Source organism: Urocampus carinirostris, chromosome 2, assembly GCF_059441175.1.
Source record: "Urocampus carinirostris isolate Australia breed hairy pipefish chromosome 2, RoL_Ucar_1.0, whole genome shotgun sequence".
NCBI classification, from domain to species: domain Eukaryota; kingdom Metazoa; phylum Chordata; class Actinopteri; order Syngnathiformes; family Syngnathidae; genus Urocampus; species Urocampus carinirostris.
The window spans coordinates 66,165,319-66,178,844 of NC_142350.1; the positions used below are offsets into that span (position 1 = coordinate 66,165,319).

General features: G+C 43.0%; 1 protein-coding gene and 1 non-coding gene across 2 annotated transcripts; both read right to left on the reverse strand.

Moving 5' to 3' along the window:
- Window positions 1-1,018: 1,018 nt before the first annotated feature.
- Window positions 1,019-12,074, reverse strand: cfap418 (cilia and flagella associated protein 418). The gene is made up of 6 exons (XM_088327544.1): window positions 11,867-12,074; window positions 11,608-11,701; window positions 8,143-8,195; window positions 7,987-8,052; window positions 7,826-7,921; window positions 1,019-4,000 (listed from the first exon to the last, which is right to left on the reverse strand). Exons 1-6 carry the CDS (start codon window positions 11,992-11,994, stop codon window positions 3,841-3,843), a joined length of 597 nt encoding a protein of 198 aa, XP_088183670.1. The 5' UTR covers window positions 11,995-12,074; the 3' UTR covers window positions 1,019-3,840.
- A 657-nt stretch (window positions 12,075-12,731) lies between these two features.
- trnas-aga (transfer RNA serine (anticodon AGA)) lies at window positions 12,732-12,813 on the reverse strand. The gene has a single exon. It is a non-coding gene; the product is annotated as a tRNA-Ser (tRNA).
- Between the last annotated feature and the right edge of the window lie 713 nt (window positions 12,814-13,526).

Here is a 13,526-nt window from a genome sequence, read left to right on the forward strand (position 1 = left end):
TCGGTTTTCACGATTTCGTGACGTCACTGATTTTCACCGTGCAAGCTGCATTGTGGTTGGCTTAACAGTATATTCGCTTTTGACAGTACAGTAGTAATTAGAAAAAAAAGAAACAAAATGTTTATTTGTGAAATAGATTTTTGAGTATGTAAAAACGATATTTTCATTGGTGTCAATGTATAATTTGTTTTTAATCATATAATAATTGTAAATGAATAAAGGTTTTTCTTATCACGGGATAAATGAGGGGTTCACTCTACATCAAGGGTGTCAAACTCATTTGAACTCGGGGGCCACACGATAGAACAAACATTCTGTCGGGGGCCGGACAAGTAAATTAAAAAGAAAGAAAAAGAGAGATAAAGACATGAGAGAAAGAGGGAGGGAAAAGGAGAGAGGGCAGGACAAAGAAAGAAAAAGAGAGAGAGGGAGACAGAGGTAGAAACAAAAGAGATAAAAAGTCATGAGAGAGGGGAAAAAGAAAGGGAGAGGAAGAAAGAAATCCAAAGAGAAATAGAAAGACAGAAGGAGAGAAAAGAGAAAAGAAAGCATGAAAGGTAGGAAGAGAGAAATAGAAAAATGAGAAAAGGAAAAAAGGAAGTTAGAGCAAAAGAAGTTAAAAAAGACACAGAGAGAGAAAGAAACAGCAACAAAGGAAGAGAAAAAGGGCGACACAGAGAGAGAAAGAGACAGAGAGTGGGAAAAAAGGGATGGAAAAGAGAGAGAGAGAGAGTAAGAGAGAGAGAGAAAGAAATACAAGTTACAGTGTCTTTGTTGGAGGCACCTGGCTTTGGCAACATCAAGTTGACATATTTCAACCTGCAGCTTGTTTTTCTCTTGCGCTTCTCTGAGTGTTGTCTCTGTCATAAATCAAGAAAGTCATAATAAAACTTGGCTTAGAACAGGGGTCGGCAACCTGCGGGTCTGGAGTCACCTGCGGATCTTTGGAGCTAAATGTTAGTTTTCGGAAAAATGAGTTGTTGTTTTTGGTAGGAGGACAAAGATGACACAAACATAATTCAAGTTTTCCAATGAATATTTATATATTAGTTTGTCAGGGGTGTTAAACTTATTTTAGCCGGGGGGGCCACATGGTAGAAAAACATTCTCACGGGCCAGTAGAAAAAGAGAGGGTGAGAAGTAATGAGAGAAAGATGGAAAGAGAGTGAGAAAGAGAGAAAAAGAAGAAGGTGAAAAAAGAAATATAGAAGAGTAAAAGAGATATCTAAAGACAAAGTGAAAGAGAGAGAAAGTGAGAGAGAGACAGACAAAGTGTGTGTGTGAGAGAAAGATAGAGAAACAGAGAGAGAAACAAAGTGAGAGAGAGAGAGAGACACACACAGAGAGAGAAACAGAGAGAGACACAAAGTGAGAGAGAGAGACAGACAGACAGACACACACACACACACAGAGACAGACAAAGTGAGAGAGAGAGAGACAGACAAAGTGAGAGAGAGAGACAGACAAACAGAGAGAGACAGAGAGAGAGATAGACAAAGAGAGAGAGAGAGACAAAGTGAGAGACAGAGAGAGACAGACAAAGTAAGAGAGAGACAGACAAAGTGAGAGAGAGAGAGACAAAGTGAGAGAGAGAGAGAGAGAGACAGACAAAGTGAGAGAGACAAACAGACAGACAGAGATAGAGAGCGAGACAAAGTGAGAGGCAGAGAGATAGAGAAGAAAAGAGACAGAGAGAGAGAGAGAGAGAGAGAGAGAGAGGAAAGAAAAAGACAGAAAAATAGAAAGGGAAATATACAGAAAAGTAAAGTAGAAGAGATAAACGGACAGATAGAAAGAACAAGGAAAAAAGAGGGAAAGAGAGAAAGAAAAAGAAAAGAGAGAGAGAGAAAATGAAAAAAAGAGAGAAATTGAGTCAGAAAAAAGAGAAATAAATGGGGAGAGGAAGAGAGAAAAATAGAGTAAGAGTATAAAATACAGCTTCAGTTATTTCGTGAGTGGCTTGGCCTTGCTTTGGCGCTATCTAGTGGACAAATTTAAAACCGCAAAAAGGTTTTTCCCTCTGCGTTTCCTCGCAGGCCGTTTCAATCTGTTGGCGGGCTGAATCTGGCTTCCTGGCCAGATGTTTGACACCAATGCATGAAGCATGGCCTTCCGTGTAAAGCTTTTCCCATTTTACAACTCCAGATATATCTTTGTTTGTGTTTTCGGTCCAATATGGCTCTTACTAAAGAGGCTCTCCAGTATAGGGATTCCAAGGACAGCAAGGCTTCATCAGCTGGGGTTGAAGTGAGAACCAGAAGAAAGTGGAGAGCTGAGATGGAAGTGGAGGTGAAAGAGTCAGAACTGAGGCAGAAGACACTGGTAAGGGGTCCTGGCATTGGGGAGAGCAGGTCTGGGCTTCTTTCCAAAGACCAAAGTGAGCCAGGCCTAAGGAATGGAGAGACACCATCTTCTCCGGGTAGAGCAAGGCATTCGGACTCTGGAAGCAGGGAGCATGGACAAGGTGGGAGAACACATGACAGCGCAAAGTGGCCTGGTCAGACATCATGCAAGCAGACTTCCACCGTGTTTGGTTCCTTGTGCCCAGCAAGCCCAGTGAACCTTCATGGATGGGGGAGGAGTGTGACACCCTCTTGTCCCATTAGCTCTGGAAGAGGCTCCTTGGAACACCTCCTCAGCATCTGCCCAAAGGCCCTGGCTGATGGTTGCCATTACTGGCGCCATGACCAGGTTCTGAAAGCAGTTGCTGAGAGCATCACCCTGAGAGCAGGTAGGTAGGATCAACACAGTCAAAAACCATCAACCGCCGAGCAAGGCAGTCAATTTCATCAAGGCAGGAGAGGAACCCAGAGCAACAACAGGACTCCTCCACATTGCCTCTGATTGGCAGTTGCACGTGGACCTTGGAAAACATCTAAGGTTCCCCCAGCATATATCAGCAACATCGCTAGGACCAGACATGATAATCTCCTCTGAGGCTTCAAAACACCTGGAACTCACAGTCCCGTGGGAAAAGAGAGTTGAGGAAGCCAATGAAAGGAAACGTGCAAGGTACCAAGAGCTGGTGGAGGAGTGCAAGGTCAGGGGCTGGAAAATTTTCTGAGCCAATGCAGGTTGGCTGTAGAGGTTTTGCTGGAAGATCCTTCTGCAGAAATCTAGGACAGTTGGGTGTGACAGGGGCAGCTCAGAAGAAAGCCATTAAATCTTCTACTGAAGCTCCAGAACAAGCCACTAGGTGGCTATGGCTCAAAAGGGGAAGGTCTGTGGTCTTCTGCTGGGATACAAGTTGTGATCAACTTCACCTGGTCCACCTGGGCAAGAGTTTCTGATGTTACAAGACCCGAAACACTCAATGAACCCAGGATACATCACTGATGATGCGTCCAAATTGCATCCAGGAGATGTTTCCTTCAAGTTCCAACATTTTGGGTGGCCGACCCCGGGCTCAGACTATTACATACACTTCTAAACAGTGCTGACTGTAGCCTTCAACCAGGAGAAGATGTCATCAGGTGGTGTCCAACTGTCACTGGGGCGTTTTGACCCTAAACCCAAACGCCCTCGAGTTGTCGGGCCGGCAACTTCTCCTGGTCCCCAGCTAAACTCCTCTCTCCTACTCCAGAGCCAGCAAGAGGCTCTCTCCGTGGCTTCCCCCACCCCATGGGTCCCTGCCTTCCTGTTCCTTCCACTTATTCTCAGAGCTGTGTCCCCCAGAGACTGTGCTAGGAAGCCCCTGCACCCGACCTCCACTGGGAATAGCCAGGTCTGCTGCCATCCCTTGTCCCTGCACTGTTGGACTGCTGACTCAGCAGTTCCTAATACAATCGAATCGATGGGGTTGGAGAGGCGGCGTTTATGGAATGAGTGTTCGAGGAGTCTTTAGTCGGTGTGTTTGGCGCACGCCCATTTCACTTGCGGTCGCATTAACAAGTCGGTAGCTTCCGATGCCGTAAACCAGTTGCACTGGCAAGCGTACGCTCGGACGCCCTCTTTTTTTCTTAGCTTAGCTTTAAGCTTGCCGCGGTTGGGCATGTTGTTCCTGGAGGCACATACAAACAAATGGCACGTTTTAAAAAGTATTACTCGAAAGTGGAACCATATTGTTCATAATTTGGACATCATTGCAATGCTAACAATAACATGGGTTCTTAAAGAGTGGGGCAGGTCTTTGAGGATTTTTTTTTAACTATCCTAGAATAAAGTGCAATTGCACCTCCGTTACACTAGGGCTCAGCGGCGCTCTCATTGGCAGTGTTTTGTGTATATTTAGCCTCCACGCAGTGCTAGGCATTGAGTATGAAGTGTATACACAAAGTGTAACAAGCCCTCCAGTAACCCCCCCCAAAAAATATTTAACACAGATGAAGAGACAGGCGAAGAGAGACGGGGTAAACACAAACAAAAACGATGTAGTTTGACAAAGCACTTCACTGTGACCACGGAGGGAGACTTGAAAGACCGGTGTGCTTGCTATGTTTAAAAATATTGGCAGCAAACAGCTTGAAGCCAAATACATGAAGCTGTCACTTTAAGACATTGCACAATCTTACTGAAAGTTTCGTACAAGGCGCATCCACTACTTCAACAGAGGGGACGAGATCCTCCAATACACTCGCCACACCTCTACAAACCCCCCCACCCTTCTCTCTCCAGCTCTAGATCTCATCCACACTTACTTGTGTTTACTCAATCTCAAGTTGATATCGACTTCAAAATACTGCGTTTAAAACAAACTCGTGTTGTTTATACCCGCATGCACTGTAATTCTGGCTGAATTTTCTAGGGAATTATTTTTGCAATTTTGAGCCCAGATTTTTTTCCACTGGATAGATTTACTTTTTCTTGCTGTCAGTCACCCCTCTTGAGGGATATGACCTAGGTAGGTAGGTAGGTAGGAAGGTAATACGATAGATAGGTAGGAAGGTAATACGATAGGTAGGTAGGTAGGAAGGTAATACGATAGGTAGGTAGGTAGGAAGGTAATACGATAGGTAGGTAGGTAGGTAGGTAGGAAGGTAATATGATAGGTAGGAAGGTAATACGATAGGTAGGAAGGTAATACAATAGGTAGGTAGGTAGGAAGGTAATACGATAGGTAGGTAGGAAAGTAATACGATGGGTAGGTAGGTAGGAAGGTAATACGATAGGTAGGTAGGTAGGTAGGTAGGAAGGAAGGTAGGTAGGTAGGTACAAAAGTAATGAGATGGGTAGGTAGGTAACACAATAGGTAGGTAGGTAGGTAGGAAGGTAATACGATAGATAGGTAGGAAGGTAATACGATAGGTAGGTAGGTAGGAAGGTAATACGATAGGTAGGTAGGTAGGAAGGTAATACGATAGGTAGGTAGGTAGGTAGGTAGGAAGGTAATATGATAGGTAGGAAGGTAATACGATAGGTAGGAAGGTAATACAATAGGTAGGTAGGTAGGAAGGTAATACGATAGGTAGGTAGGAAAGTAATACGATGGGTAGGTAGGTAGGAAGGTAATACGATAGGTAGGTAGGTAGGTAGGTAGGAAGGAAGGTAGGTAGGTAGGTACAAAAGTAATGAGATGGGTAGGTAGGTAACACAATAGGTAGGTAGGTAGGTAGGTAGGTACGAAAGTAATACGATGGGTAGGTAGGTAGGTAGGAAGGTAATACGATAGGTAGGTAGGTAGGTAGGAAGGTAATACGATACGTAGGTAGGAAGGTAATATGATACGTAGGTAGGTAGGTAGGAAGGTAATACGATAGGTAGGTAGGTAGGAAGGTAATATGATAGGTAGGAAGGTAATACGATAGGTAGGAAGGTAATACGATAGGTAAGTAGGTAGGAAGGTAATACGATAGGTAGGTAGGAATGTAATACGATGGGTAGGTAGGTAGGAAAGTAATACGATGGGTAGGTAGGTAGGTAGGTAGGTAGGAAGGTAGGTAGGTAGGTACGAAAGTAATACGATGGGTAGGTAGGTAGGTAGGTAGGTAGGTAGGTAGGAAGGTAACACAATAGGTAGGTAGGTAGGAAGGTAACACGATAAGTAGGTAGGTAGGTAATACAATACGATAGGTAGGTAGGAAGGTAATACGATAGGTAGGTAGGTAGGTAGGTAGGTAGGTAGGTAGGAAGGTAATATGATAGGTAGGTAGGTAGGTAGGTAGAAAGGTAATATGATAGATAGGTATGTAGGTAGGAAGGTAATACGATAGGTAGGAAGGTAATACGATAGGTCGGTAGGAAAGTAATACGATGGGTAGGTAGGTAGGTAGGTAGGAAGGTAACACAATAGGTAGGTAGGTAGGTAGGTAGGTAGGTAGGAAGGTAATATGATAGGTAGGTAGGTAGGTAGGTAGGTAGGTAGGTAGAAAGGTAATATGATAGATAGGTATGTAGGTAAGAAGGTAATACGATAGGTAGGAAGGTAATACGATAGGTCGGTAGGAAAGTAATACGATGGGTAGGTAGGTAGGTAGGTAGGAAGGTAACACAATAGGTAGGTAGGTAGGTAGGTAGGTAGGTAGGAAGGTAACACGATAAGTAGGTAGGTAGGTAATACAATACGATAGGTAGGTAGGAAGGTAATACGATAGGTAGGAAGGTAATACGATAGGTCGGTAGGAAAGTAATACGATGGGTAGGTAGGTAGGTAGGAAGGTAACACAATAGGTAGGTAGGTAGGTAGGTAGGAAGGTAACACGATAAGTAGGTAGGTAGGTAATACAATACGATAGGTAGGTAGGAAGGTAATACGATAGGTAGGTAGGTAGGTAGGTAGGAAGGTAATATGATAGGTAAGTATGTAGGTAGGAAGGTATTACGATAGGTAGGTATGTAGGTAGGAAGGTAATACGATAGGTAGGAAGGTAATACGATAGGTCAGTAGGAAAGTAATACGATGGGTAGGTAGGTAGGTAGGTAGGAAGGTAGGTAGGTACGAAAGTAATACGATGGGTAGGTAGGTAGGAAGGTAACACAATAGGTAGGTAGGTAGGTAGGTAGGTAACACGATAAGTAGGTAGGTAGGTAATACAATACGATAGGTAGGTAGGAAGGTAATACGATAGGTAGGTAGGTAGGTAGGAAGGTAATATGATAGATAGGTATGTAGGTAGGAAGGTAATACGATAGGTAGGAAGGTAATACGATAGGTCGGTAGGAAAGTAATACGATGGGTAGGTAGGTAGGTAGGTAGGTAGGTAGGAAGGTAGGTAGGTAGGTAGGTACGAAAGTAATACGATGGGTAGGTAGGTAGGAAGGTAACACAATAGGTAGGTAGGTAGGTAGGTAACACGATAAGTAGGTAGGTAGGTAATACAATACGATAGGTAGGTAGGAAGGTAATACGATAGGTAGGAAGGTAATACGATAGGTCGGTAGGAAAGTAATACGATGGGTAGGTAGGTAGGTAGGAAGGTAGGTAGGTAGGTAGGTACGAAAGTAATACGATGGGTAGGTAGGTAGGAAGGTAATATGATAGGTAGGAAGGTAATACGATAGGTAGGAAGGTAATACGATAGGTAAGTAGGTAGGAAGGTAATACGATAGGTAGGTAGGAATGTAATACGATGGGTAGGTAGGTAGGAAGGTAATATGATAGATAGGTATGTAGGTAGGAAGGTAATATGATAGGTAGGTAGGTAGGTAGGTAGGAAGGTATTACGATAGGTAGGTATGTAGGTAGAAAGGTAATACGATAGGTAGGTAGTAGGAAGGTAATAACGATAGATAGATGGAGAGATATATAGATTTACTTGTGCTGAAAAGGTCTGGGAAGAGGAGAATTGCGCACGGGGACCCCTAGACAGAGCCCGTGCCCCCGCCTAAGGGGCCTACCCCACTGTTTGAGAACCACTGGCATCGTTTAAAGAACGAGGCGTAGCATTACCTGAAGAACAGATAATCGCACGACGAGTCCCACTCAAAGTCATCGAAGGTTAAAACCCGGAAATCGCAGGAAGTACACCTCAGATGGTCACATGACCTGTAAAAACACGCCTTATTGCCGAAACGATCTTCGCTCTCGTTAGAATCAAAGGCGTCGGGCACCTCTTGGATGTTGCCGTGCCCACTCCTTTTGCCACGCCGCTCCCTCCGATGTAAACGGGACAGCACCTGGGTAGATTCACGGATGGAGGGAGAGGAAGCATCAATCCCGGAAGTGTTCCCGAATTCGGAATTTTCGGATGGAATCTTATAGCTCACTTTCTCCCTCCAGGTTGAGAGTGAGTCTGGTCGCCTTTGGGAAAGCTTTCAGTCTGAAAGACAAAAATACAAAAGTAGATTACCGTATTTTCCGCACTATAGGGCGCACCGGGTTATAGGGCGCACCCCCAAAAAATAGTTTTTGGTCCTATATCTGCCATAGATAAGGAGCACCAGATTATAAGGCGCTACAATGGGAACGTGGACAAAACAGTCAGATGGTTCAGTCCAACTGATTACCCCCTTAACATTCCCAAAGCTTGCAAAGAACACGTGCGGATGCGGTGTCCGTACGATGTCAGTCAAATGCATCGTTTCAAATATCATTCGGAAGGTTAAAGTCTTGAGATTCAAGAAATGCCAACCATTCCTTAGTTTCTATTTTCTTTTTCGCTCGCAACTTTACTGTGCATATGACAATTAACACTTGGAATTGAGTTGAATTCACTCAACTCATCACAGAAACATCAAGATCGTTCTAAAACAAGATACCGGGAAAATATAAAGCCGCATAGCTCACCTAAGTTCTCACGTTCAATAATGATACGCAATCATGGTCTTCTTACAACCGTGAGTGAAGTAAATCCAGGAGAGTAGAATATTTACAAATACAGACTAATGAAACATGTTTCTTTATGCCGTACTTTAGCAAGCTTGCTATTCGGTCATCTTTTTCGGCCAAATGCAGGGTTTGTTTTGGCCCTCTAGCCAATCCGAGGCTCCGAATAACTTCAGCCAATAGCGATCGATTTAACGGATGACTGACACATCTTTTTCGGCCAATTGCAGGGTTTGTTTCGGCCCTCTAGCCTATCCGAGGCTCCGAATAACTTTAGCCAATAGCGATCGTTTCAAATGATGATTGACACATTGGTTAGCCAATGAAACGCCGGTATATAAATCCCAGCATACACCGCGGACTACTCCACGTTCGGGGGAAAATCGAGTCGGCGGCTGTTGCGTAAGTTGCGAGACCTTGCGATTTTATATTGATCCATATATAAGGCGCACTGTATTATAAGGCGCATGGTCAGCTTTTGAAAAAAATTAAGACTTTTAGGTGCGCCTTATAGTGCAGAAAATACGATACCGTCGTTTAACTACAAACGCTCCCCTACTTACAAAGATTCAAGTTACAAACAATGCTTTGTTTGTTTGCTTTTAATTCGATTTTGTACAGAACATTACTGTAGTGCTCGTTTCCGCCGCTACCGGCGTGTGGTGGCGCTGTGAGAGCTTACCCAGCAGCCACCCCGAAGAAGATATTAGGCTTCCTCTTCCTAGTGAAGGATTTTATACATTTGACTATAAAGGATTTTATACGATTGACTATAAAGGATTTTAGACATTTGACTATAAAGGATTTTATACGATTGACTCATAATGCAATGAAGATTTTCACGGAGTAGGCTTTAGTTCAATGACAGGTCAGGCTGCTCCAAATGCAGAATATTTTGTCTAGTTCTGTTGATAACAGGACTCTGACGGAGGACGGCAGGCATTGTTTTGAGAACGAGGCGCTGTGTTGTGAGAACGGTGGGCGCAAAACAATTCCTTGGCACGCCCTTGGGAGGAGCCGGCACACCATCTTGCGGGGGGACGTGGGCCAAGAAGAGAAAGCTAAAGGACTTCAGAAGAAGGCTTCAGACAGACTCTAACGTTAAATTACATTTAATGCGAAAGATATTTACTGGCTGGGCTGTGGTGGATGTCAGGGCAGCTTGGTGGAAAATGTTGTTTACAGGAACGGCAGCAACTGGACGTAAGGCTGGTAAGATAATCAGCACATCCAGACGCAGAAAGGCCCTGATGACGTAGAAACGCTCGGTGATGTTTTGAGTATTCCAGACATCGCGACGCTCTTCGACGAGATGGTGAAGCCCGGGGGGGCCTCCTTGGCACGCCCATGGGAGGAGTCGGCACGCCATTATGCGGGGAGAAGATGGCCAATAGGAGAGAGCTAAAGGACTTGAGAAAAAGGCTTCCCACAGACGCCAACGACAGTAATTCTGCCGTTTTTGATGGAGTACACAGAAGTTAAATTGATAATGAAATTAAATCTGCCCCGTGTGGAAATGTCAGCTTCCTGTTCATCCTTTCCCTCAAGAAACGAGCGCGCATAAATTGTTGGGTGAATGTAGGTTGTATTTGGTTAATGGAGTCAGATAACTAATTTGAACAATTTTTAATTCCAACACTAGTTTGTGTGTAAACATTCTATACTGTATCTCCAGCGCGCTAAGAAATTTGACATTTTCATTTTTTAATATCTCGTGCATCTATTCAATATGGTTGGTGTAAAGCAGTGTTTTTCAACCTTTTTTGAGCCAGGGCACGTTTTTTTACATTGGAAAAATTTTGCGGCACACCACTAACCAAAACTGTTATAAAATGCCACTGAACAGTATGTTTAATTACAAAATAATTGCTAATACCCCCAGTTTTTACCTCACAAACACTTGACAATGACATATATTTGCAAAAAAATGATTCATAAATGTTTTATAACATTTTAAAAACTGACATTAGATAATTTCTCACGGCACACCTGACCATCTCTCACGGCACACTAGTGTGTCGCGGCACAGTGGTTGAAAATCACGAGTGTAAATCGCAAAGAAGAGGCAAGCAGTTTCATTTGAAATGAAAGTGGAATAAGAAAGCTTGATGCGGTTGAGAAAATGGTCGGAACACTGTTTCGGCCACTTTTTACCACGGAGGAGGAAGTCGCCCAACTCTTGAAGCCCACCTTCCAAAAGTAAGTTAAACTTAACTTGATAATTAGTCGGGGAAAAATATAAATACTAAGGGCGTCATGTTATACACATGTTTTATGAAGAATACTTGGAACAATACAGTATTACATCTTTTTTTTTAAGATTTTGAAGAAAAACAACCCACTGGGTCGTTTTGGATCCCATTTATGCATCCAAGGCTTAATACTATGAACATGCTTTAAACCAGAGGCGTCAAAGAGGCGGCCTGCGGGCCAGATCTAATACCAAGTAAGCCTTATTTCTAGAACCATGAATTCAAAATCTTTTAAGACTTTTGAAGGTTCTGCGGGGACCCTGACTAGTACACACTGTCCCTTTAATAGATGAAGCAGCCCTCTGAAAGCATGACAATGAACTTTGAAAATCCAAAGTTTTGCAAGAAATAACCTTAGCCAGCTTGTGCAGCACAGTTCATGTCATGGGAACCTGTCGTGGGTTCAAATCCAGCTCCAGACTTCCTGTGCGGAGTTTGTATGTTCTCCCCGTGCTTGCGTGGGTTTCTTCCGGGCACTCCGGTTTCCTCCCACGTTCCAAAATTGTTGAGTTGTCTGTCCCTGTGTGCCCTGCGATTGGCTGGCAACCAGTTCAGGGTGTCCCCTGCCCACTGCCCGGAGATAGCTGGGATGGGCTCCAGCCCCCCCGCGACCCTAATGAGGATAAGCGGTACGGCTAATGAGATGAGATGAACCTTAGCCCGAGGAGCATCACTGCGGTCTTCCTCTTGCAATTCCTCCAGCAGAGCGTCAATGTCTTCAGTGATGCTGCTTGTCTTCTTTTGACATCTGGTGGACAAAAAATCAACTCCTATCATTAATGGAAGTCTCGACATGATAAAAGAAATAAAATAAGCTAGAATAGGAAACATGTAATGTTTATAGTTGGCGTATCTGTACGTGCGTATCTGACGTCACTTAGCAAATTAGCCTAGCCACGTTAGCTCCATTTACCCGACATTCCGGTGTTCGCTTTCTTTAATGGACTTTGAATCCTTTTTAGAGCTCGCCAGGGTGACCGAAACGTTGCGACAAAATTTCTCTTCGACTTCGTCCAACAAATCGTCCAAATTATCGTCCATCTTTGGCCATTAGCTTATAGCTTTCCTTTAGCTGACTAAATCGCCATTACGATAACATTTGGCGTTGCTAGGTAACGTCAGCGGGCCTTTCAGGCATTCCTTCGGAGTAAATTATATTTATCGTTTCTTTTAGTGTAGCTCGGGAAAAATACAATTTTAAATAAATATCTCGTTTAATGACTTATGAATGTTATTTTTGTTTTATTGTTTTGCTTTCCCCCTCCTTTTTACGGAAAGTGAATCCATTCTTGGATCTACTTTGAAAATTCAGGGAAGTTAAACGCTTGAGTTTCTTTTGTTTTGACGAATTAATTCACTACTTTATACAGTATCCTGGATTTGGCGTTGCTAAGTAACGTCAGCGGGCCGTTTAGGCATTCCTTCGGAGTAAATTATATTTATCGTTTCTTTTAGTGTAGCTCGGGAAAAATACAATTTTAAAAAAAATATCTCATTTAATGACTCATGAATGTTATTTTTGTTCCATTGTTTCGCTTTTCCCTCTCCTTTTTACAGAAAGTGAATCCATTCTTGGATTTACTTTGAAAATTCAGAGAAGTTAAACGCTTGAGTTTCTTTTGTTTTGACGAGTTAATTCACTGCTTTATACAGTATACTGAACAGAGGATAAATGGTTGGATTACGAGAGAAGAACATAAACACTAAAATTAAATGGTGATATTTGGTAACTTTATCGGGAAAGGGTTAATCATTTGAGACTGCAAGTCTCAAAAAGACGTTGTCGGCAGGATTCGAACCTGCGCGGGGAGACCCCAATGGATTTCTAGTCCATCGCCTTAACCACTCGGCCACGACAACACATTCGGTACCCTACAGATAACATTTTAAATCCAAACTCTACAAAATAAATGATAAAGACGCTGGAAGAAAAAGAGCGACAGTGATATAAAGAGCGGGGAAAGAAGGGAAGAGAGTGAAAGAAAGACTAAGAGAAAGAGATTGTCAGAGAGATAGAAAAAGATAAAGAGAAAGAGAGAACAGGGAGAGAAACAGAGAGAACAGGGAGTGAGAAAGGGAGAAAAAGAAATAGAGAGGGAAGGGGAAGAGAGTGAAAGAAAGACCGAGAGAAAGAAATTGACAGAGAGATAGAAAAAGATAGAGAGAAAGAGAGGACAGGTAGTGAGAAAGGGAGGAAAAGAAAAAGAGAGAATGAGAAGAGAAAGGGAGAGAGAAAGATAATAAAGAGAGAGAGAGAGAGAGGGGGGAGAAAGAGAAAGGGAAAAAAGAGAATGAGAAAGAGAGAGACAGAAAGAAAAAGAGAGTTGTATAAAGAAAGACAAGGAAAAGAAAGAGAAGGAAAGAGAGTGAGAAAAGAGAGAGAGACATAAAGAGAGAGAGAGACAGTGATATAAAGAAAAAAAAGAGAAAGGAAGATGGTGAAAGAGAGATAAAAAAAAGTGAGTAAAATAATAAAAAAGGGAGTGAAAGAGAAAAAGGGAGAGGGAGAAAGGGATACATAGATGAATAGAGAAAGATGAGAAAAAATCAAAGAGAGAGAATAAAATAGAGCT